The 25520-nt window shown below is 40.9% G+C and overlaps 1 protein-coding gene across 3 annotated transcripts in view; it reads right to left on the bottom strand.

Annotated features, from left to right (window-relative positions):
- The window catches only part of LOC131223151 (phospholipase D alpha 1-like), a 55582-nt gene extending 34651 nt beyond the window's left edge, over positions 1 to 20931 (bottom strand). The window contains exons 1-3 of one of the 3 annotated variants that reach the window (XM_058218461.1): positions 20675 to 20931; positions 3891 to 5778; positions 1938 to 2531 (exon numbers count right to left, since the gene is read on the bottom strand). In XM_058218461.1, the coding sequence (XP_058074444.1) occupies positions 2098 to 2531; positions 3891 to 5778; positions 20675 to 20788 (2436 nt within the window). In that variant the 5' untranslated portion in view covers positions 20789 to 20931 and the 3' untranslated portion in view covers positions 1938 to 2097. Of the gene's footprint in view, positions 1 to 1937; positions 2532 to 3890; positions 5779 to 19995; positions 20056 to 20674 lie in introns of those variants that run through there. The other 2 variants (XM_058218464.1, XM_058218462.1) reach the window with 2 other exon arrangements.
- Positions 20932 to 25520: the final 4589 nt, after the last annotated feature.

Raw genomic sequence — 25520 nt, forward strand, 5'->3', positions numbered from 1 at the left:
GCAGCACCCACAACAGCGGGCCCAAGTAGGATTCCAAATCCTTATGCTTGGCTAAGGTCGAGTAGTTGTTACCGTTGTGGCTAACCAGGCTACTTATCAAACACTTGTCCTCAACGTCCAGCAGCAAACTTGACCATAAACGAAGGGGGCACTGAATATGAGGCCGAAGAAGAAGACCCTGGCTTTGATGAATATGAATAAGCCACTAAAGAAATAACAGATGGCGATGAATTAATGGGCGAGGATCATGGCGATTTTTAGTTGTGAGGCGATTACTGTATACCCCACAGAAGGAATTACATCCACAACGATATAATATATTTTGTACTCGGTGCACTGTCAACGGAAATGTCTGTGATGTGATCATAGGCAATGGTAGTACTGAGAACATCGTCTCAAGGGTGATGGTGGACAAGTTGTAGCTACCAACGAGAAAACATCATTCCCCGTACTCAATTGGCTGGATAAAAAATGTGAACGAGACCAATGTAACTGAACAATGCACTATCTCGTTTTCAATTGACAAAAATTATAAGGATCAAATACTTTGCGACGTGGTTGACATGGAAGCATGCCATCTGTTACTCGGTTGACCCTAGTAGTTGGGCAGTGATGTGACCCATCGAGGACAAGACAATGTTTACGTATTCGTCAAGAATAGTCGAAAAATAATCATTTCCCCTATAGCACCAGATATTCACCCTGAAGCCTCTAAAGTAGAGGGGAGTTCCCTCTTGAGCATTTGAGATTTCATGGAGGAATCTAAAGAAATCGGCAAGGTATACGCCATAGTGGTGAAGGGCGAGGAATCGGATCTTTCGAACATTTCTTCAAGTTTAAGACTATTGTTAAACGAATTCAAAGAATTCTGTCCTTAAGATTTACCAAATGGATTGCTCCCCATGAGGGATATCCAACATCACGTAGACCTCGTCCCTGGTGCTAGCCTGCCCAACCGCCCTCATTATCGGATGAATCCAAAAGAGTATGAGATACTTCAGGGGCAAGTGGAGGAATTGATCTGTAAGGGTTTCTTGAGAGAGAGCATGAGCCCAGGTGCTGCAGGTCCTACAAATTAACAAGTTGGTCTTTAATTTGAAGAAACCACCTGATGGACGGGAATGATGTGATCCCTACCGGACTGGGACCCTTTCGTCAAAGTAGGCGACCCGATACATTTTGCATAGATCAAGAATGTATCGTATGGCAGCTTCACTACATGCACTATGGAGGTGACTGCCTTTGTTAGAGACCATAAGCACCATCAATTCCCCCACAAGGTGCAGCACGTGCCAAGCATGTGGCAACAGGGACCGTTAATCTGGTGAGGCCCACTGTTAGATGGGCCGTATACCAAAATTCTCCTTGGCGTCAACTAACTTAACTGTCTTATGTATGCTCTGTAAATGTACAGTCCTAAGCCATTGCCCCACCCTCAACAGTCAACAATCCAACAACTCAATGACTACTATTTTCAGATAGGAAGCCTTTGGAATGTAATCCATAGAAATAAGGTCCCATCAGATTAACAGTTCTGATCATGGGCGAGTCGCCCTATAGTTGCAGTTGGAACGGATAGCATATATATGTGTCCTTTGAGCTGTGTCATTTCTACCCAATGAGCAGGAATGAAATCCGCCACGCTGTATGATAAAAGAAATGGACCTCTACAACAATCTACCAACAGTCCACTTCCAACATACAAGTGTGGCCCAGCTGATGACCAGACCAGCTTGATTTTTAGGCCAGCTCACACATGCAATCAAGTCTCCTTGGGCAGGTAGATTTCTCTTATTTATCAGTAAACTCGATAACAGCAACAATGTAGCATTTCAGATGCAGCCAACGTCATCGATGGAGCGAAATGGTTTTTTCTTTCTTGGTTGGAAGAGAAGGCAGGCTCGTCGGTTAGTCTAAAAACACCTGCACTACTAATCTAAGAAGCAGATAATGTATATAAACATCAGGCAGTCATACATCAGGATCTCATTCGCAAACATTTCCAGTAGTCTCTACCATCACAATCACTAAAGATAGAAAGAAAAGAAAAGGAGGTACTGAGAATGACAACTAGAAGAAATTACTCGCTGCTGATTCTTATGTGGTGAGGATTGGAGGCAGGTACTTGCTTTTGGTGCCGAGAATGCGAGCCTTGGTATCAGGGAAGAACTCTGTCCCTGGCAGCTCTGTGATGTCTCCTGAACTTGTGACCCCAACTGGGTAGGTGAGCAGGTGACCCGGGAGGTCGTGATCAAGCGTCTCGCTCGTATAGAGATCCCAGTACTTCTCCGCGATATTGTTCACCTTATGAATGCACTCAAAGCTCTGTGGCTGGAGGAAAGTGTCGTCGAGCATGCCGAGGTGCTCGTACCACAACGCCATCCGTAACCCGTGGATCTGTCCACGGGCAGGCTCCCTGGTCGCCAGGTGGTATGGCTGGTATGCTCCCATGGCTATCTCAGAGTCCCTTGCGCCATCCATCGACCTCTGATTGATGTTTGCAGACCCAATGATTATGTATTCATCATCAACTGCAACCAACAAATACAGAAGTCAAGATACAACCATTTGTAATCAAAGACACAGCCGGCGGTGTTTAAGAATTCCAATCTGGCCGAGTTGAAAAGATTGGGAAATGGTCCTAATCTAAAGCAAAAATTTGATTGCTTTTAAAACTGGAAAACAATGACTGTGTAATCCGAAACCATGGCATGAGCTTTTTAAACTAAAACCACTAGATTGAGTTACAGAGTTTGGAGTTGACTCAGATTCAGGGCCATGAAGATCCTGTTTAGTTCAGAGTTCAATCTAGTCCAACGAAATGGAAACCCGATTTTCGAAAGGAAGAAAGAGAATAAAGAAAAGATGAGAAATATGGCTACTTTGAAATGTGCAATATCCAAGCTGTCCATCATAGGGCCCCACTATTTAGATGCCTCTGCACAAAAATCAGGCAGTTCCACTTATGAAACAAACAGATGGCTAAAACAAGTCCTTTCAGATGTCCATTTGTTTCATAAAATGTAAACACCTAATGAGTAGACCATATTGACTTTTATGCTATAGAATCTAGATGGAAGGGCCAACAGGCAGATGGCACTACAAGCGCCAGCATAGAACATGTGCTGCCACATCGATGGGCTGAGCTACACAAAGCAAGCAGGATTAGCAAACCTCCATTAGACATTATCAGGAGCAACTCATTACATTTTGAGCAGAATGTGGTTTATTTAGAATCTGTTCATATATTACCATATGAACCAATTTGCGAAAGTTGGTCTTAACCCAGAAATCAAAATTTAAATTTTCAGGTTCATTTCAACAAAATCAATGACAGACGCACTCATTTTATGGACACCAGAGTCTGGACTTGAACTGAAGCCTGGCCAGATTGAGTCAAACTCGGCTCAGTTCTGAGTCGGTGGCATTTCCGGATATTGATAATAAATCGAGAGGGATTTCAATCATTGTTGGACCAGAATCAGTTCCATTCTATCCCTGAAAAATCAGGCATGTATCAATAAATGACCTTGTGGAGTAGCGAAGTGAGAAAATACAGTGGTACATTTTTCAGCTCCAACAAAGGCAATTTATTCCCAAATAAAAGGCAATCCGAATAATAAAAGCTAATGACTTCCATGAGATTCAAAGAGAAAATTATCAATTTGTAGTCATGTTCAAAAACTCCAGGAATTCAGCCATGTCTACTTGATTCAGACACACTCCGAATACCAAGTTCAAATCCATATTAAAGAAAAACAAGGTTAAAACAGCTAACAGACTAAATAATCAGCAGGTTTTTCATTGACTCAAATAAAATATGAAACCATTACTCATCAGACTCGAGTCATGATATATTATTGAAGTTCAGTGGCAGGGAAATTGCATACCTATCATCATCTTGGCATGAACATAGATCATGAATCGCCTGGCCTGCTGAGCTCTACTATAATCAGAATCTGCCTGTGGTTCCCCCTGTGGAGTATACTCTCCATCCTTCTTCACCTCTCGGTTTGCAAGACAAAAAAACGTCAAATAATCCTTGGGGTTTGCCTCGAGCCCCTTCGCACGTAGGGCCTCAGCGATGTCAGTATACATCATCTCCATCGTCCTTCTCTGCCAATCTAATATCGCTTGCACAGAAGGAGACTCCGGCTTCCCCTCAGGCCACATTGGAATCACAACATAGACAGTAAACCGCTCTCCAGCTTCAATTTTACTGACAATCTTTAGTGATAGCTCCTTTGGAATGAGATGCAATGCACCAATATCTTCAACCTCGATGCCGTCTGCTTTCCACCCAAAGGAACTGCCAAGGAAATACTGGTTTTCAATGTAGATAAAATCCTTCGCTCGGCGGATGGCATGTATATAAGCATCTTGAATGCTCCGATCAATGATGTTATCCTTTCCACTAACAAGTCCAGCTCTAGCTGCATCCTCTGGTGTCTCAGGGAAGCCGAAAGCAGCTCCTCCGTCAATAGAACGGAATAACTGCACATTCCAGGTTTCTGTGTCTTCAGGGAACATGACAGGAGATGGGGTGATGATGATATCAGCGAGATCTCTGAGCTCGAGAAGCAGGCCCTTCCTACCTTGCTTCCTCCATCTCTGCTCAAAATTGAACAAGACGTCCCAGGCAATGGGACCTTCAAGCCGGCAATGAATGTCATGCCAGGGCTGTCTCGGTCCACCTTTTGTGATTGAAGCACCTTTGAAATTGCCTTGATAGAAATCATCATGGTGGGCCGTGTCCAAGGTCCTAAAAAGAGAATGAAACTGTGTATCGTATCTCCCATTGCAGAGATCGATACCTCCGACATAACTCACAATCCTCCTCTGCTGCGAACCTTCATTAGGCATCTCACTATCTACCACTACAATCTTTTGATGATGAGTGAACATGGTAGAGATCTCCAGGTCCTGAATTATACTTCCTCCATCGTCAGGATTTCGTGGGCAAAGAACACAGTGAACTTCTGTCCCTGCAAAGTAATTCCTAGTTTCTTCATCATGGGTGACCATCAACCCATCCTCCTTTAGTAAAGGCACAGAGGTTCTGTCATCCCAAACAAGCATAAGAACTCTAACACCTTCGTTGGATTTCATCTTGAGGAGCTCCCCAAGTGTCATATCTCCTCCTGGCTTCTGCCTCCGAGAATCCCTTATCAAGGTGATCTCGGTGTACACAGACCATCCTGTGATGTAAATCAAGTGTTTCGCATTTGTAATTGCATCGAAAACATCCTCCCAGCATCTGTGAGGCTTGTAATACTCTCCATCAGCAAGAGGGATTTTTGGTATGAAGTTGTCAGGGACGTGGGCATCTTGGTACAGAGAGACTTTGCATCCCTGCCTCTGAGAGAAGAATGTGTAAGGGACGCCAGGGAATTTTGGACTTCTGATCCCCCGTGCCCAGTTGCGATCACGTGAAATATCAAAATATTGTAGTTTCACATGGATCTTAGCACCTCCACCTATAGGCTTACGGTCTTTATTCAAGATCTCCACCCATCGATCGATTTCCTCTCCATTTAGGAGTTCTTTAACAGGAATGTAAGCTCTTCCAATCAGTGTTGCTCCAATTGGATTATCATCTTTGACGGTGAAGATAACATCAGCAGCCAAATGGGCACAATAGATGTGAAACGATTCGTACCATCGAGGGTTAAAAGGTTCGTTTTCAATGATTTGGGTTCGGCCAACTCTAGCTTTTTCTAGATCAACAGTCGCATACACTTTGGCAGTCCCTTTGCCAATGCCAATAGTTTCCTCGAGCTATAAAAAGGATTTACAGGTGTAAACTAAACATGAAAGAAAAGAAAAAATAGCAAAGAAGGAAAACTAATTAAGAAGCAATGAAGGAAGTTCATGCCGTAAGCGAAGAGAAAAAGACCTTCGGGTGGGAAAATTACACTCTCCTGATCCATAAAAATCCTATTATGAAACATCTCTTTTGTTTGTTTTGGGTCTCCAAAATTTGCAACAAGAAAACAAATTTGAGAAACCAAGTAAAGCAGATACAGCAAAGATATATTTATTTATTTATTTTTTTAAGAACCATAGTCATGTACAGTAGGCGTTTGCTTGTAGTAAATAAATGAAGTTCAGGAAAAAAGAATGGAAAAGAAAAGAAAAAACAAAAGAAAACAGCGACTGGCATTACAAAGAGTTAAAAAGAAAGAAATACTTGCCAACAACAATCATCAAATGCAAATACACACAATTTATATTCAGTATTAGCTGCTAGAAAGAAAGGGATAGGAACAAAGAAACAAGATCAAAAAGTTTCATGGCAATGAATTCTCTTTGAAAATAGATGTCACTACATTTCTTAAGTGTTGGATAAAAGTGTTCTTTTTTCTTCTCTCTCTCTCTCTCTCTCTCTCTCTCTCTCTCTCTCTCTCTCTCTCTCTCTCTCTCTCTCTCAAGGTGGTTGGTCAGAAGTTTGGTTTCAAAGAACTGAATTTTAGAAAATTGGCGCAAGATCTAAAAGCATTTGAATTGGTAAAACTGCACACGTCTTCCATTTTACACACAATAACTTCTCTTGGTAAGAACAACATATAAACAAATGAGGATATATGGAAATTCCATAAGAAATTAGAAAACAAAAGATCAATGATGATGATGATGATGAAGAAAAGATCAATGATGTCTTCCAAATATTATGTATGCAGAGCCTTAAGCTTTACACCACAACATTTGTTGAAAATAAAAATGCAGTTTCAGAGAACTGAATTTCAGAAAATTTGCATAATATCTAAATGAATTTGAAAAGGGAAATTTGAAATTATCTTCCATTTTTATGTTAATTGAGGTCTCTTGGTGAGAACAACAGAAAAACAAATGAGTGTATAAATGAAAATTCCATAAGAAATTAGGAAGACCTAAAAAACATCAACCAAGTATTCCAACAATTCCAGACATTATATATGAAGACCTTAGCTCTGCGTCAATCTTCAGTACTTTTCCTTTTTGTTGCATCAAGATAGAGTTCTATTCAGGGAAGAGAAAAAGGAAAATCAAGTCATCATCGTCACAGCCTTCTCCCAGTTACTTGGGTTGGCTGAAACCAAAATGAAATACATGCTAAAATTCTTATATATTTGTTACAATTAAAAGTTTTCATCGCTGCTTTTTGGTCTGTGGCATTTTACAGAATTGAAAAAGCATAACTGAAGTACTCTAGTGGATGTTTTGAACTAAAATGAAGAAGGCTACAAAGCAATAAACTATCAATTGGTAAGTAGTGCATCTGTTCTCCATATCCTCTAACAATTTGTACTGGTATCAAATAAAAGACAACACATGGCCATAAAAAGCCTTTAATCATATATTATAATTTACAGAGTTCACCCTTTTGCATGACTTTTTTCAAATTAAGAAATTTGAAGCAAGTATTTTGCTTAATGAAATGCCTCCATACATCCGCTGCAACTCCTTTTCAATTTATCATGATCTTTAAATTTTATAAGAAATCTTAACACCTCTTTGTAATTTCTAATTATTGTAGTGTACCTGAAACTATAGGTTTTGCAAGAACCATGATAGTGTAACTCATGTAGGTACCTGACAGTAACCTCGCCTAGGTAACTCCCACTAACTAAGTGCCACATGGGTGGAACTTTCATGATATCCACCCTGTCCATCAATTACAATACCTCATTTTCACCCTGGAACCCAAAAATCAGGATGAATGAAAACTCAGACAGTCACCATAGGAAACATTTGGAATGCGACATCCATCATTATTTGTATGTAGGGCCCCGTGTGATTTTTTTTTTTTTTTTTAAACATTGGAATTCATCTGGTGTGCCTCAGCAAGATAAAGTATTACCCAAAAATCCCAGTATTGCCATGCCATGAGAATTTAGTGGTTTCTGACTTTCCATATAATTTTAAATAGGGTGATTGTTGAATCAATTGATTTTTGGGATCAAGGCCAAACAAGGGATGGTCTACCTGAGTGATGGGATGGATTTTATGCATGTTAAATTGTTTAACCATGTTAGAGAAAGTGCCCCCATTAGGTACCTATGTGAATTAGGCAAGAGTTTTCTGGTTTGCAACTTTATAAGCATAGAAAAACAAAACCATTTTCAGAAACTCAAGAAACAAAACATGCTTAAAGAAATGTTGACAAAAAATTCTTTGTAACAGTTGCCTTGATCCTAGAAGTTTCACATGGTGTCATGAAATGGTATTACAGTTTGTGATGTTCTTAACAGACCCAAACTTTTAAATTTTTTTTTTAAAATAAAATAAAATCATAAGAATCAGGAGATTATTCAAATATGAAATTTAGAATGAAGGTTCATGCCAATGTAACCTCTAGAAAAATGTTCCATAAGTTTAAAGATCACTTAAATATATATCTTTTTTAAAATGGTCTCTTGTATGTTATAATGGTTTCAGAAATCTCAGAAAAATGCTTTTGCAAGTATTCAGATTTTGTATTATTCAATGTTTAGAACCTAGGACTCAGCTCAGGATTTCCAATTCGTCTCAGACGAGTCAATGAAAAACTACATGAGAGAAAACTGAGATGTTAATCATAAAACAAGATATTTAGAAAATGAAACAAAAATGGCAGTGTATGGACTCTGAACTCAGGTTGCAACCAAAATGGACTCAAGCTAATTCTAGTCAAAATAGCAATTAGTCTCAATAGCTTACACATGACAATACAACATGAAAATTCACCGTGAACATGTACTTGTAAATTTTCAGGCCGTGTTTACATGCCAATCACTACTAGCGAAATGAGAAAGAAAAAATACAGAAGTGCTGTGTACACAGACAAGCCAGCATTCAGTCTCAACTGTCCCTGATTCCATGGACAGTGGGTGTGAATCCTAACACACGTTCCGATGAGCTTCGAAATGTACAACAAAAAGCTCAGTCAGCAGGAATGCCACTATGCATACAGTATGGGATTTGGTGTATACTGTTCACTCCCCAAGTATAGGGTTGTGATGTAGTAATAAACTCGGTGAGACTGAGGTCGAATCCCAAAGGACTGAAACCTGTACGTAATCTGAAACTAAGTAGAACTAGAACTAGGATAAGACAAAATCTAAATCAGGTAAAAGGAAGGGAATAATTGTGAATAAATTAATGAAAAACTAATAAAAATAAAGGTGGGAACTAAGGTGCCAAGGATCCACTTGTAGCAATTGGGAAACTACCTTGCAATAATTCAAGAACACAACTGGAATCAGAGTCCTATCCTATCCAATTGGTAAGAAGAGATTTGTCAGATCTCTGAACTTCTCATTGATCCAATCATCAATAGATAAGAGTGGTGAAGATTTGGAAATGATCCCGTCACCTAACCATGCCCAGGAGACGATGGCAAATAACAGCAATTTACCAATCCCACAGCCAACCCTAAGAGAATTGTGAAGGTTAGAAAGGATTCCGTCACCCTACCATGCCCATGGGACGATGGTGAACAACAAATCTTACTAATTTCATAATCTCAATTCAGAAAAAGAAGACATAGCAAGCTATCGTAGATCTATTGTAGTTTGAGTCACAACAAACCATTAAAAACTAAGAATATATCTTCATAAATAACTAGAATCCATAAGAGTTGAACAAAACATGAATTAAAACAAAGCAACCATCCTAATCACGCTACAAGCTTCACCTCTTAGCCCTAGCTAAGAGGTTTAGCCTATCATAATCATGATCAGACTAAAGTCTCATAAAAGCATTAAAAGAAGAAGAAAAACTAAAAGGGAAGAAGGAAGAAGATCTTGGCTGGCCACTTTGCCTCCACGGCTGCCCACTCTCCACAGTCCCCCGGGATTATTCCATAGTTGGCCCTCTCTCTCTCCCTTTATAGACATGTGGCCAGCAGGTCGGTGGGGAAGTCGGTTTGGAGAACCGACTCCACTCTTACGCAATGCATCAGCCTCGTGCATAAAGCCTTACGTAGCAACAGCGGAAACCATTTCCGATTTTTCAACGTTTTCGGCCCATGGAGATTTGCATGCAAGATCTGAGCCATTCGGTCATCTTGTCTCTGGTCGGCCATCCTATGGAGTGAATTTGGACGGTCAGGATCGTCGGACCGATCCTTTCCATGGCCATAGAACGACCTAGATCGTTCCGGGCTCTCCGGACGCGCGAACAGAGCCAGCGCTTCTTGCGCTGTGATGACGGTGGGACCCATTATCAGAGTTTCATGAGAAATCTACTCTGTCCATCAGCTTAATGGAGAAATTTCGATTGTACGGATGATGTTTGGACGTCTTTTGATGTGGCCCACCTGATCTATCCTTTGGTGATGATTCAACCCTTCAGCGGGCAAGAGATCTGTTTATGACGTGTCTTGGGCCAAGCTCTCCTAGGGTATGGTCTATTCCTCCTCTTGAGTGCATTGGATGGCTTGGATCAGCCTTCCGGATGATGAAGGTGGGCCATGCATCCTCCCAGCAGCGCGTTGTGCGGACGCTGAAAACGGAAACAGAGCTGTTTCCATTTTCATCGGTCAAGGCAGTTTGACCGATTTAAATTCGTTTGGTGTAATGCGAGTGCGTAGCTAGTGTGCACTCCCACTCACATGAAGTGGGTCCCAGCTTGATGTTTTGGAGAAATCCACTCCATCCAATTGTTGTATCACGTCATATAAGGGGTTGAAACCAATTTTGAAGCATATCCAGATCTCATGTGGGACGTGAATCGAAGATTCATGGGCTGAACTGTCCATTGGGCCACTTCTACAGGGATCCAAAAGCTGAATTTTGACATGTACGGTTAATTTCTGATCCTTAAGCTAGATATAAGTTTCAAACCAAACGGGTGGTAGAAACCCCATGATCTTGCATTATGGACGACTTTCAGGCCCTCTTTAATGTGAATGACTTGATTTCCTCAGATCTCTAACGTGTAAATTCCTCGATCTTTGTCCCCTGGAGTCCATTCTTTGCCTTGATAAATTCTGAGTGTTAATTCTATACTTTTAGCACCATTTTCAGTCCAAGCTTGTAAATACACCTTGCATCACAAACACAATTAAATTGAGCTATTAAACAGTATCATATTCGTAAATCCAAGCAATAACTGGGGTCTAATATGCAATTTTGACTCTCAACATATACCAGTTACATTCTTAGAACAGTGGGAAGAAATGACTGAACCAATTTCTTTTTTCTTTTTTTTTCAATTCTCGGCACCATTTCAATATGGGATTTTTTTAATCCCATTTTGACGCAGGGAAGGACGTGATGAGGTCAATCACCATCTTCCCCAGGGGATTACTACTCCGAATCCATGAAGCTCTCTGGACTCCTCATAGGGCTCCCTCGAATCCACGAGGAAATAAAACAGGAATAATTCTTAATAAATATGAAATAATTTTATTGATGATAGAAAATGAAATTACAACTCTTTAAATAATGAGCTCAACCCTAGGACGGAGTTGTAGACTTAGATTCCAACTAAAATACCCTAAAAATGTGACTTATTATAAATAGTAAACTTACTATTTATAGACTGCCTCTATTCCTACTAGACTTTGTGGGTTTCGGCCAAAAATAGTATCCAATTTAGCCCAACCACTTTATTCTCATAACTTTTCTAAGCCCTTTTTATGTTGGGCACGAACGAAATTAAATGGGACTTTTGACCATTGATCTAATGGAATCTCGCAAATCTAGCATGCGCAACCCGACATAGCTGGCGTGGTTGGCTTAAGTAGGTTTTCCTACCCAAAAATCATATATGATATGTCGAAAAACTCATCTCGGTTGCGAGATATGACCAATTTAAAGTCGTAAGTCCGGATCACTTCCACCTCCAATTGGGCCTTCTTTGGTCCATCTTTGAATGAAAGTTTCTGCGGCCCACTCTACATCACATTCCCATTTTGAAATGTGTGATCGAATTCCCGCCCACCAAACATGGCTGTGGGAGATTGGTGTACTCCAACTTTTTGATGTTCAATTTCTAGTACCCAAAGTGGAGCTCTACAAAATTTCTTTTTTTTTTTGTTCCCTTCTTCTTCTTCTTTTTGGAAGATATTGACTGGAAAGACACAGAAATTGACAGGCATTTACAGGTTTCTTGGAAATAGCACATGTAAGACTCGTATCATAGTCTGTACTATTCCGTAGATTCCCGCGATCCTCCATGTCGAATTTCGGTGACCCGCGACCTATAATCGGCGTTTGCGCGCGATCCTGAGTCGTGTCCCGTATATCAGAGTCGGCTCAACCTGAGACTTGTACCAGTGCGACCGCACCGTTGCCGCGGTTACGATGCCGTGTCTCGCGCGCCGAGGCGATACCTAGGCCTAGAGATGTGGGCCTACATTCAGTTCGAGGAAAACACCGCGCGTTGCAATCCCCAAGAGAATCTCTACCCTAAACATCACATCAATCCATTAATGAAAGTAAGTATACAATCTTACCTATTCATCCCTTTTTCACCAACAAGGAATGACACCCATTCCTCTTTTCACCCAAAAGTCAACAAAAACCATCACCCATCACTCACCATCCCTCTTATCCCATCATTCCACCTCACCACTTCTTTCCCTCCCATTTTCTCTCTCATCATTCCAAGAAACTCCCATGGGAGCAACCCTCGTCCAAGCAAAAAACTCTATGAGAGGCTTTGTGTGACCCACTTCCTATCTCTCATCCCCACCATCCAAAGCCCATCTCAACCGTTAAAAACGTTCCCTTGGAGCTCAAGAGGCTATAGGCGGAAGAAGGAAGGGGAGATCTTGAGGTGGGTGCTTTTCTCTCTCTTTTTCTCATTTTTTGTACGATGTGTGGCCCACTCGGACGGACCCCACCTTGGTGTATGTCTCATCCACACCCTTCAACTATTTTAGTGGCCCATCTGAGCAAGGCCCACCTCTTATATGTGTTAAGCCTAAACCGTCCAGCGTCCAGGGACGTTGGACGTCAAAAAAAAAAAAATAGCATGATTCAAGTCTTTTTAAGTGAACCGCTCATATAGACCCCACCTTGATGTATGGGACTAATCCACTCCATCCATTTCATTCCCCACTTGATTTTAGGCATTGAGCCGAAAAATGAGGCCAATCCGATAATCAAGCGGGCCATACCATAGGGAATAGTGGTGTTTACCATTAAAACCCACCTTGATTCTTCTATTCGCTAAAAACACATCGTATATTGGTCTCATTTGATCGATCATGGGCTGTACAATCCAATGGCTGGGTTGAATTTTTCAGATGTGGGCCATATATATGGAAAACCATGAAATTTCATAAAATCAAAAAATAAAAAATAAAAAATGTCAAACATGCAGCAGCGCCTGCTACTGCAGCGTCAGCAGCACAGGACGTTGCTGCCGTGGACGCTGTTAAGGCAGGGACGTGGTCCCACTTGTAGGCCCCACCATGATGTGATTTGTTCATCAGCGCTGTGCAATCTGATGGCCCCATTCTGGCCGTGGGCTGCCCCAAAAATCAGCCGTACATGGGACTTGGGTGGCCCACGTCACATGAACAATGTGGATTGACGCCTACCATTGAAACCCTTGTGGGTTGCAGAAGTTTCGGATCAAACATGAAATTTGTTTTACTCTCCACCCAGGTCACGTGTGACCATGTCAGCAAGTTGGGTGGGAATAAACATTACAGGGGGCCCCATATTTCTGTGAACCTTGTCAACGAGCTGGATGGAAAATAAACATTATGGTGGGTCCCACGTGGGACCCACCAACTGTATGTGCCTGGTATCAAGCCTTTCGTCCAGCAGAGCTGGGATGGCGGGCCACCTTGACGTATGTATTTCTGTCCAACCGTCCATTTGGACGCTGGACGTTGCAGCTCTCTTTAAAATAAAAATAATAATAATAATAATAAAATATAACAAATAATATTATGTTATACTTGTATCTGTTGGGACCCACTGGTATGACAGAATGGCTGGTGTATTTGCTGGTGTGGGACATCAGCAAGTTCCGTGGACACCACCATCATATATGTGATATTCCACACCGTCCAGACTGTCTGGACGGTGCTGGACAATGTTTGGATGGTGGTGCGTGGGCCACCACGTTGGACGTGTTTCATCCATGTCATCCAGTCCAGGGGACGTGGACCCCACCTTGACTTATGTGTTCAACGGTCCATCTGGATAATTCATTTGGTGGACCCATCTTTGATTTTTTTGATATAAGCCATCCATCTGTTTTGCCAGCATGGGACCACCATGATGTATTTATTTCATCCACACTGTCCAGATTGTACTAGACAGTACTATACAGCGTTTGACGGGGCTGATGTACATAGACAAAGTTTGGGTGGTGCTGATTTACTTGGGAAATGTTTGGACAGTGCTGATCACATTGGTGAACCATGTACCCCTATAATAGTGTGCAGTAATACACATGATACACCTACGATTATTGAAATGAATTTTGGTGTAATCTAAACCCACTTGAGGCCCATTAGTGCGGCCTATCTATGAGGCCCATCATGATATATTTATGGCCCATGTGCGGGCCCATATGTTTGTATTTTGACCCATGTGATAGGGCCCACTTGCCTTGTATTTCGAGACCTATGTGATAGGCCCACCTGCCTTGTATTTAAGACCTACATGATAGGGCCCACCTGCTCCAATCTGAGGCCCATTGGTGCGGCCCATGCAATGCAACCCATTTGATGTATATTGGTCCATTGGTGTGGCCCATTGATGTGGCCCACTTGATGTTTATATGGCTCATTGTGATGCATTTGAGGGACCATATACTGGGTCCACCTGTTATGTGTTTGTAGCCTTTTATCAAGGCCTAATATGATATTTTTATGGCCCACCTGGATACATTTATGGCCCATCCCTGAGGCTCACCTTGATGTGTATTATTGCGGCCCATTGATGCAGCCCACTTGTGATATATGAGGCCCATTGGTGCAGCCCATCATGATGTCTCTTTGGCCCATGAGCGGGGCCCACCTGTTGTGTATTTATGGCCCATAGATGAGGCCCACTTGATGTATATTAGGCCCGTGTATGCGGCCCACCGTGATGTATGTATTAAATATCTATGTCGTCCATTTTTGTGGCCCGCAGTGATGTATTTGCAGCCCATATGATGGGGCCTAATGTGGTATAATTGTAGCTTATTGATGAGGCCCAAAGTGATGTATTCGTGGTCCATGTGTGAGACCCATTGTGAAGTATATCAGGCCCTTGTGTGAGGCCATGGGCCCACTGTACGCTTAGCTCTATGTGGGCCACTTCTTGAAAGCAATGTTGGTTAAACGTCCACATTAATGGGCAATGTTGGTTGAATGTCCACATTATGACCTTCCATTAGGCCTTGTTAGGCCCATTCTTACCGATTCCGATTATTGACTGATCTCGATTGTCGTGGCCGATTGCCGATTAGTGATCGACACTGATTCTCATGACCGATTGCTAATTTTCGATTGTCGTAACCGCTTTACCGATTCTGATTATTGACCGATCCCGATTGTCGTGGCTGATTGCCGATTAGGGATCGAGACTGATTCTCATGAACGATTGTCGATTTCCGATTAACGTGACCGCTTTGCCGATTTCGATTATTGATTGATCTCGATTGTCGTGGCCGATTGCCGATTAGCGATCGAGACTGATTCTCATGACTGATTGTCGATTTTCGATTGCCATGACCGCTTTGCCAATCCCGATTATTGACCGATCCCGATTGTCATGGCTGATTGCCGATTAATGATCGAGACTGATTCTCATGAACGATTGCCAATTTCCGATTGACGTGACCGCTTTACCGATTTCGATTATTGATTGATCTCGATTGTCGTGGCTGATTGCCGATTAGCGATCGAGACTGATTCTCATAACCGATTGCCGATTTTCGATTGTCGTCACCGCTTTGTCGATTCCGATTATTGACCGATCCCGATTGTCGTAGCTGATTGCTGATTAGCGATCGAGACTGATTCTCATGAACGATTGCCGATTTTCGATTGACGTGACCGCTTTGCCGATTCCGATTATTGACCGATCCCGATTGTCGTGGCTGATTGCCGATTAACGATCGAGGCTGATTCTCATGACTGATTGCTGATTCCGATTGACTTGGCCGATTTTTTTATTCTGATTTGTCAAGGCCAATCGTATAGGCCGATTCCGATTGTCAAGGCCGAGTATCGAGGTCAATTTTGAGTGTCGATTCCTATTGTTAAGGCCGACCTCGATTATCGAGGCCAATTTCGATTGCCAAGGCCGATTGTCGTGACCTATATAATGTACATGCGACCCGTAGTTAAGACTCATTGTGACACGTATTAGGCCCATGATGTATGGCCCATTTGATGTATTCAAGACCCATGTGTAAGGCCCACATGTCATGTATTTGAGGCCCATGGGCAAGGCCCATTGTAATGTATTCATGGCCTATGGGTAAGGCTCATTAGGATGTGTTCATGACCTATGAGCAAGGCCCATTGTGATATGTATTAGGCCCATGAGCAGGGTCCACCTGTTGTGTATATATGGCTCTTGAGTGAGGCTATCGTGTTGTATATTAGGCCTTTGTGTGAGGTCGTGGGCCCATTATATATTTGGCTCTATGTGGCTATTTCTTGGGGGCAATGTTGGTTAAATGCCCACATTGTTGAGACCGATTGTTGATACCGGTTATTGATACTAATTATGAGTATGTGACGGCATAGCATCATCATACATGCCCATACGCATAATCTGTATGTTTGTTATGAGATTGATCATTGCATATGTCGTTGGGCAGATTGTAATGAGATTCCCTGATAGGCGGAGGTTATCTCGCATGAGAGCATAATATGCGCAGGATTTATGCATGATTGGATTGTATGACTCATGCATCTTGCATTGTGTGCCCTAGCGATATCAGGGCCGTAGCCTCCACAGGTATATCATGGATGGCCAAATGGGACACCGAAAATGTTGGTTCTAGCATACAGGCACCATAGATGTCCCTGGGTGAAAATTCTTAAACCCTCTTGGTACCAGAGGACGCCCCAACGTCAAGACCGAGTGGATACATGAGCGCCCAAGTGCCGAATACAAGGAGGCCGCGTCTCCCACTGTGTCGTGGTCGGTTGGGAGGGGGTGTGGCCTTACCCGCTCGAGGGTAGGGGGCAATACTAGGCTGAGTTTGACTAGCTCGTGAATGGGTCCGCTATCAACGTGCCGGATAGGTATTGGTAGACTATTGGCCAGGCGGATAGTGAGGTTTCTTACGCTCACTTGGACTGTGCGGCTGGGAGAGCGGCAATGCCATTTGGAGTGTACTAAACTTCGGTGATGATCCCAGAGATGAACTGTACTGATATGTGGATTTAGTAAGCAGGAGTTGCATACTCATTCATACATTCATTCATTCACTATCCACTCGGGTTGGTGGTGCACAACTATTTATTACGTGTACCTTCGCAATTGACAGGATTTCGGTTGGGGCGCATGACTAACCTGAGATCAGGAGTTTACCATATTGAGTCTGACTATCCAAATTTAGGTATGGGACTGGTTTGGATAGAAGTCCCTTGTGATGGACCCCATAGCCTGCGATACTACGTACTATCATCCCGACTTCACACTCCAGTATGGTCATTCCATTCGCACCATATATTGCATGACATTCGCCGCATACAGCATTTTAGGTTACTGCATTTTTGCATTTATATGGTCTAGATATAGCTGACGTTATTCGTGATCTCATCAGGAATTGTATATTGCATCGCATCTTCGGCATCTGATATTTGGCTTTTTATGACTCCTTATTTGCATAGCTGTTTTATATTGCTTACTCTATTATCTTATGATTTATGATCTTGTCAGTATTTCTGCTTACTCTGATAATTCATGATCTTGCCAGTCTTTCTGCTTATTCCGATAATGTACAATTTATGGATTACTAGTATTTCCGGTATTGAATGATGATGGCATTGTGTTGAATACTTGGCACTTACCTTGTGCACACACTTACACCACTCTCTAAGATTTATATAAGTTTATGCACGATAGATGCATGCAGATGATGATAGGTTGCAGCAGTGCTGAGCTTGGAGCGTGCAGCGATCTTCTGGAGCTTGACTTTCGATTTATGTGTTTCCCTTTCAGTATTGTATTCAAATGTTTATATTAGTGGATATGTGATGATGATGATGTTGTCTTTATAATTTGGGTATACTTGTGATTATGCTTATTACGAGTTAAATGCACATAAAAAAAATCCTCCTTGTAGGATCCCAGGATCGAAATCTGGCATATGAACGCTAGGAGCCGAGAATGGGGTACTACGGAGGCTGTCGACACCAGATTCGGCGATTGGAATTCCTGTGAATCCAATTTTCGGGTTTGGGGCGTGACAGCACAAACGACATCCTTCCTCAAAGGAGTTCTTCTGACAATCAACTTAAACAAAGCTAGACAGACAAAGATACTGATCCCTCTGTATCAGCATAGCTCAAAACTAAATTGTCACACTTATATTTATTACAAGAATTTACATATTCTAAAATCTTGGGAACTTGTTTTGACGTAGGGATGAACGTGATGAGGATAACTACTCCGAATCCACGGAGCTTCTCTGGACTCCTCACAGAGACTTCTCGAATCCACGAGGAAAGAAAGCAGAAAATAGAAATAAATTCTAATAAATTCGAAATTGATTATTGATCCTAAAAAATGAGTTCACATCTCTTTAAATAGGGGTACCAAGCAATGGGAAAGAAATCAGAATCAAACTACAACTACAACTCCTAGAATCCACAACTTATTATACATAGCAAACTTACTACTTATAGAAGGTCGTGATGTCTACTAGTGCGCAAGGTTTTCGGCCAAAAATAGTAAGTGTCCTGTTTGGCTTCACCAAAATTATTCTAAGCTCTTTTCACATTGGGCGCAACTCCTAAAGCCCGATGGATGAAGAGTTATAATCAAACTAAAACTTATTATTTATAGTAAAAACGAAATTAAAATAGGGAAACGACCGTCGATCCAGGGGTTTTTCACAATTCTGGGTTGCGCAACCCGGCATAGCGGGGTTGGTTGGCTAAAGTAGCTAATTCTACCCCAAAATCATATATTTTACGTCAGATAACTCATTTCGGATTGCGATATACGCCCGATCTAAGGTCTGACGGTCCGGATCACTTCTGTCGTCGATCGGGCCTTTTTTGATCCATCTTGGCCATGAAACTGTCCGTGACCTGCTCTACATCATGTTTTTAAGCCAATTCAAGAAGATTGAAACAAAGTGTCTCGGAAAGCAATTGTAGTCTGCACTGGTGAATGGAAGCGCACCCTAGCAAGCAAGAAAGAAGCAGCTCTTCCCATTGGGGAGTAAACTTCCACCATCACATCATTGGCCAGTGTAAGATAAAAGAATAGGTCCAGGATACGAGTCAAAAGATCGACTTTCCCTCTCATCTCAGGGTGAGGCAAGGAATTCAATCAAATGTTTGTTGTTCAATACCTTGGTTATTCAAGACTCTATTTATCATTATGGAAAATCAGTGCATCAAGATCTCAATCTGAGATCTTATTTCAGTTTTTCTTGATCATAACATTATTTATAAACTAAAATAATAAAAAAAAAAAATCCATCAAAAGACAAAAACAAAAACAACTGTGGTTTTGTAGAAGATTTACGAAGAAAATTTTCACCATCTCAATTCCAAGTAATCAAGATCTCATGAAATGGACAAATTCAAGCATACTAAAATAGATACAATCAAAGAAAAGATACTACTACTAAAGATCCATCTTTCACTCTATAGCCATCCAACCAAGACACGTGATCTTTCAATTGTGGATCGCTTACTACTAGGATGGATCAGATGTCAACCTAAAAATGAAAAATTACCATCACTGCCTGAAAATCTACAATTTAAAATCAGAATTATAGTTTTTCTCTCCACGAATATTGGCATTACACAAATTTAACAGCAAATGGACACCACCATTTTGTAATGATAACACTTTCAGGTTATTCCTATTATAACACCCTTACCTTTGTCAAGACACTGCTGCAATTCATGGAAAATAGACTGTCCATTCCCCTTCATCTCACAAAAATCAATTAACCTCACCAACATCAGTGAAAATTCAACACGTCTTCTAAAAAAATATTTAAAAAATTCTACTCTCATTCATCTAATTTCCAGAAAACAAAATCACAATAACCCATCAAAGAACAGATTTCTGTCCACTTGAGCTTTGCACAACGTACTTGGTTCTCAGTTCTAACAACCAAGGTCCATGGTTTAGTAATCCAGACCGTTGGTCAGTCGCATCCCACCGTGGATTGACCATGCCCCAAAAATTTCCTAGAACGGGAGACATTAGCCGCCAATCATGGGTCTTTTCTTAGTTAGATATGGATGTCTACAGCTCCTTTTTAACCATCCATTTGTAGGCCAGACAAATCAAAAGGCTAGGATCAGCAGACCAACGGTCCAGATCACTGAACTATGATCCCCACCTGTCAGACCTGAAAACTCGTGGATAAAAACCTTGGATCGAGGATCATATCTGTATTTCACTAAAACCTTGCAACACATTTCACATGTATAACCGTCCAGAAGAGCTTCGTTGCACTACTGTATTACCAGAGTTTAAAAAAAAAAGGGGGTGTGCCTATCAAAAAGAGTGGTGCTTCTTTTTCTTTTTATATTTTCTTCAACGGATACCTGGTGAAAGAACTTCGATACACCACCTCCGCCACCTCCGCCGCTTTTATGTGACGGTGCATTCGCTTCAAAGATCGTCACGTGAAGCGTCCCGTGCAGGAGAATCTGAGCCATCTTTGCTTGAAGAAGAGATATCTAGACGGTTAGGATTACACGACAATCTGAATTTAGTAGAGTGACTTTAAGCGAGGATTTTGCAGAACTGAAGAAAATCTGATAGTATGGAGTTAGAGGAAGAGAACTGAATATATGGAGAGAATCTAGGTAGCGGAGGTCCGAAGTTAAAAGGAAGTAAGGAAGGAAATGCCGAATGCGATGTTTCGTGGAGTGGATTAGGTGTTACCCGGTCAACACCTTAGTGGGTGTTACCCTTACCGTGGGACCCACAGTAATGATTTTTGGTATATCCACGCTGTCCATCCGTTTTTTCAGTACATTTTAGGACATTTTCCTAAAAATTAGGGAGATTCAAAACTCAGGTGGACCACATCTAAGGAAACAGTGTTGATTGAACGCTCACCATTAAAAACTTTATAGAGCCCACCTGAAATAGTTGATACAAAACTTTTGTAGCCCACACAATTTTTTTCCATCCAAATAGTTGATAAGCTCAAGATATGGATAGATGGAAAATAAAAAGATCGTCTTGATACAAAACTTTTGTAGCCCACACAATTTTTTCTAAGGGTCATTCATCACTTTTTCCAGTGGCATGGACCACCTGAAATTTGGATCTGATTAACTTTTGAGATCAGTGCTAAAATAATTTAAAAAAACGGATGGACGGCGTGGATATACAAGAAATTCATCATATGGGCCCCACACGGTAAGGGTAACACCTTAGTCTATGGTGTTACCTGGGTAACACCTAATCGGCTCCCCTTGAAAGGAACGGGCGGGGAATTGCCGGGACGAATACGAGAAGAATTGAAGCTGCCACGCCAGTCTTTTGGCAGTGCACGCGGGTTTTTATTTCTTGCAAAGTGGGGTAAATGATTCAGTAATCTAGACCGTTGTTCTGTTGTGTCCCACTGTAGATATTCTATTCCCAAAAAAAAAAAAAAAAAAATAGAATATCATGTCCTTATAAGTGGTTTGTCGGTATATTTCTTTTTTAATCATTTATTTTTACGTCAAAAATAAGAAACATAAGAGGCTGATAAACATGGCATTAATGTATTAACGTATCTATGTAATGATTGATTTTCCGACACAAACATATAAGAAACTTAAAAATGAGAAGATAAATCAAGACATAATACTCATAAAAATTAATGATAAAGTGCACGTAATTAATCTTTCTAAATACATAAAAATCACGTGGAGGTTTAATGTGATAGATGTTTATGAGTATTATGAGCTGAGTAGGTTGTGGACTTATTCCAAACTAGGGAAATAAGTTATTTTTAAGTATTAAGGACTGATGTAGAGTAGGTTGTGGACTTATTCTCACTATAGATGGATTGAAAGAAGGCTGAACGGAAGTGGATGTAGTGTATTGGATTTGAGCGCACCCCTACGTAGGGGATGATGTAGTCGGGCCACAAGCATATTTGGATTAAAGAAATTCATCCGAGATGGAGATAGATTGTCATTCAAAGTACGAACTGTAAATCAATCATAACTTTTAATTCAGGTTGAGTTATGGGACTCACGACCTAGGATTTTAATTAGAATTGGCCATTCATGGCCGATTAATAATGTTGCCCTGTTTTGCAAGAAAATGGCTAATTCTCATTCAAAATTTTAGTTTTAAGAAAATTAAATTTTAAATTAGACATTTTTTTTCAGTGTAGGGTGTTAGCGTGTAATGTCTTTCTAAGATTTGTTTCTAACAAAATTAAATTATAATTTTGTATTTTTAATAAGTTTTACTATTTTAAAAAAGATTCACCTTATTTATATTAGTATTCTTAATTAGAGTTTGCACTTTATTATTTAAGCATCCTAAATTTGTTTTAAAGATAAACTTCAATCAAATATTTCAGATTTTTCTTATTTCACATTGATTCAAGAGCCATTACACCTTTAAAAATAAAAAAAATAATAAAAAATAAAAAAAGAAGAATAAGAGCCATTACACCTTAAAGATTCAAAGCTCAAGCAGTGGGGCTATGTTCTTCTTCTTCGGATCCTTACTCTTGCTCGGGTGGTAGACTCAGTATCCATAGGTGGTGAAATTCCACTGACGTGAGTGTGTCGGGTTATGTGTGCGTGTAAAAAAAATAAAAATTAATGCTCTTCTTCTTCACTTTTCAGGGCCCTTACCTGCACCAGATGTGCCCTTTACTCCGTCATCTATGGAGGGTTTTCAGGGAGTGGTCCGTAGAAGGTGGGATGCAATAAATCAATGCTGTAGATTATCGAATCATCGGGTCCACCTGTCTGAGTTGACAACCGGCGCAGAATGTGTGAAGTGTCCGCAGCTTGAGAATGACGTAATTCCTGCGGAAGACAAAGCAGCTTTATTTTCTCCATTTTACTTCTGACCAATGATTGAGTCCGTTGATTTTCCTCACGTTTTCCATTTTATGCCCTTTGAGAAATACAAAGTGTACTCGCCCGCGTGAGATCTACTGAAGGCATCGCGGTGGATTTACTAATACTGCAGCTATGTTTGGAACCAGGACCGTTCATCATGTAAGGTTCATTACGAATCTTCTGGGGTCCAAAATCAGCACTCATATACTCATTCAATAGGCTAATTAGATATTGAAGATGGACCATTCATAAATCATGATGATAAACATCACTTTTGTACACGTGCAGCCTACAAGATGAACGTACATAAGGAACATGAAAGATCGGATGTACTCGATGAACGACTAGGATCTCTTTCAGATGTGCCAGGTTCCCAGTTGTCAGAGGCGAGTAGAAAAGCAATTTACTCGCTCGAGTACTCTTATTGCTTCTTCTGGGTGGGATAAGATACCATTCCATGCTCCTCGGTGGGTCCCAAGATTATGGAACGCTATCAGTTTTCCTTTTCATAATGGGATGCGGATTGTACCATGATGTATGTGTTTCATCAAACCATCCATTTTCAAGATATTTTTTCCGTACGAGCCCAAACAAAAGGTAGATCCAAATCTCAAGTAGACCATCTCACACCAATCATGGTTCATTGAAGCCCACTATTAAAAACTTCTTTAGGCCACGAAAAGTTTTGGATCAAGGTGATATTTGTTTTCACCTTTCATTCATGTCTGTATACCTATTCAAAACGTTGAGTGTCAAATTAACCTTATAAGTATAACAGTACTTTAGAGGTTTTTAATGGTGGAAATTCAATCACTGCTATTTTCTTATAGTGTAGTACACTTGACATTTAAATATGCCTCATTTTTTTAGGTCAAGCACTAAAATGATTTGAAAAAATGGATGGACGGCGTGGATAAAATGCATATATCGTGGTGGGCCCACAAAGCACCAACCAGTAGCTAAGTATGCTGTCACTCCCAATGGCCAATGGTCAGTGCTCTGTGATCCCGACTATAATGCATGTGTTTTATCCAAATTGTTCATCCAATATTTCGTATCATTTAAGGGCTTGATGAAAAAAATGAGGCATATCTAAATCTCACACCACACAAAAATAATAATGGTTAAATGTCTACCATTAAAAACCTCCTCGAGCTCATTATAATGCTTATTCGACCTTCAAACATCAGCTTGATCTAAAACATTTCTAGCCTCGAGAAGTTTTTTATGGTGGGTATTTATATTAATTTTTGATGCCCTAACATGGACTAATAGGATGATGCCAAGCAAAGACACTACGTATTTAATATATGCAGAATTCATACTGAGATTTACGTCTTATCGTCCTTCTGGTATTATGTATTATATCAATTAATGTGATGGTATATCATGTCCTTTAAGGGGATGAATCGTCGCATGCCACGTGACTATGATTAACGTTCTCATTAAATGAGGTAACGTGCTTGGAACGTATATAAAAGACCCACCGAACGAGCTTATCCCATCTTATAATTGGATATGATGTTATATGTGAGGTCGTCTCTCACAATTCTTCTAAAATGAGAGATTTTCCAGAGATGTTTGAAGAACTAGCAGTGATCTAGAAGATTTTGGAGACCAATGGGTCGAATCAACGTCCAAGCTAACCCGAATACGATCTCAAAACCAAGTAAAAAAAGGGATGAGTAAATCTATATTAGGTCCTGCTTTATACGATGATCGGAATCAAGAGAATGAGAAATCTGGTCTATCCAAATGACAAACTAGTATCAGGGATCAAATCCATCCAGCACTCCAAACCATCACTGTTTGGATGGAGGAGATGGTTTGAACCATACCGATCAACACCTTGAAGTGGACGAGGTAGGCCATTAAGAAGAGATGTTGAGTATCCATGTTCAATAGATATCAGCCCCTAAGATTCTCAAACTTTTGGCCTAGTTATCTTCATCAAGAAACTTTGGTGGTCCAGGCCTAATCTTTAGTGGGCCACAAACATCTCCGTGAAGGATTAGCTACGGAAGAAGATTTGAGAAGTTAGCAAGTCTGGAGCCATTTTTCTCCAAGGCAGGTCTCAGTTTGCTGGGGAAGAGATTACATGTCTGGAAAGCCCACACAAAGGATCTAAAAGTCTAGCAAAGGGCTATTACTACCTCAGGAAAGCTACAAAAGAAGCATAAAAAGAAGAGCTTATGGCCTTACACTAAACACAACTACCTACTTTTACATTTACTTTACTTTCATGTCTATTTTACTTTTCCTAGTCTAGTTCGTTACTTCCCAACGACTCCCACGACAGTACATTTATCTTAAGAGTAGGCTAAATATTTGTGACCTTGAGTTGTCAAATCACAATGTTTATCTG

This window comes from Magnolia sinica, chromosome 13 (assembly GCF_029962835.1).
Source record: "Magnolia sinica isolate HGM2019 chromosome 13, MsV1, whole genome shotgun sequence".
In the NCBI taxonomy this organism is placed as follows: Eukaryota; Viridiplantae; Streptophyta; class Magnoliopsida; order Magnoliales; family Magnoliaceae; genus Magnolia; species Magnolia sinica.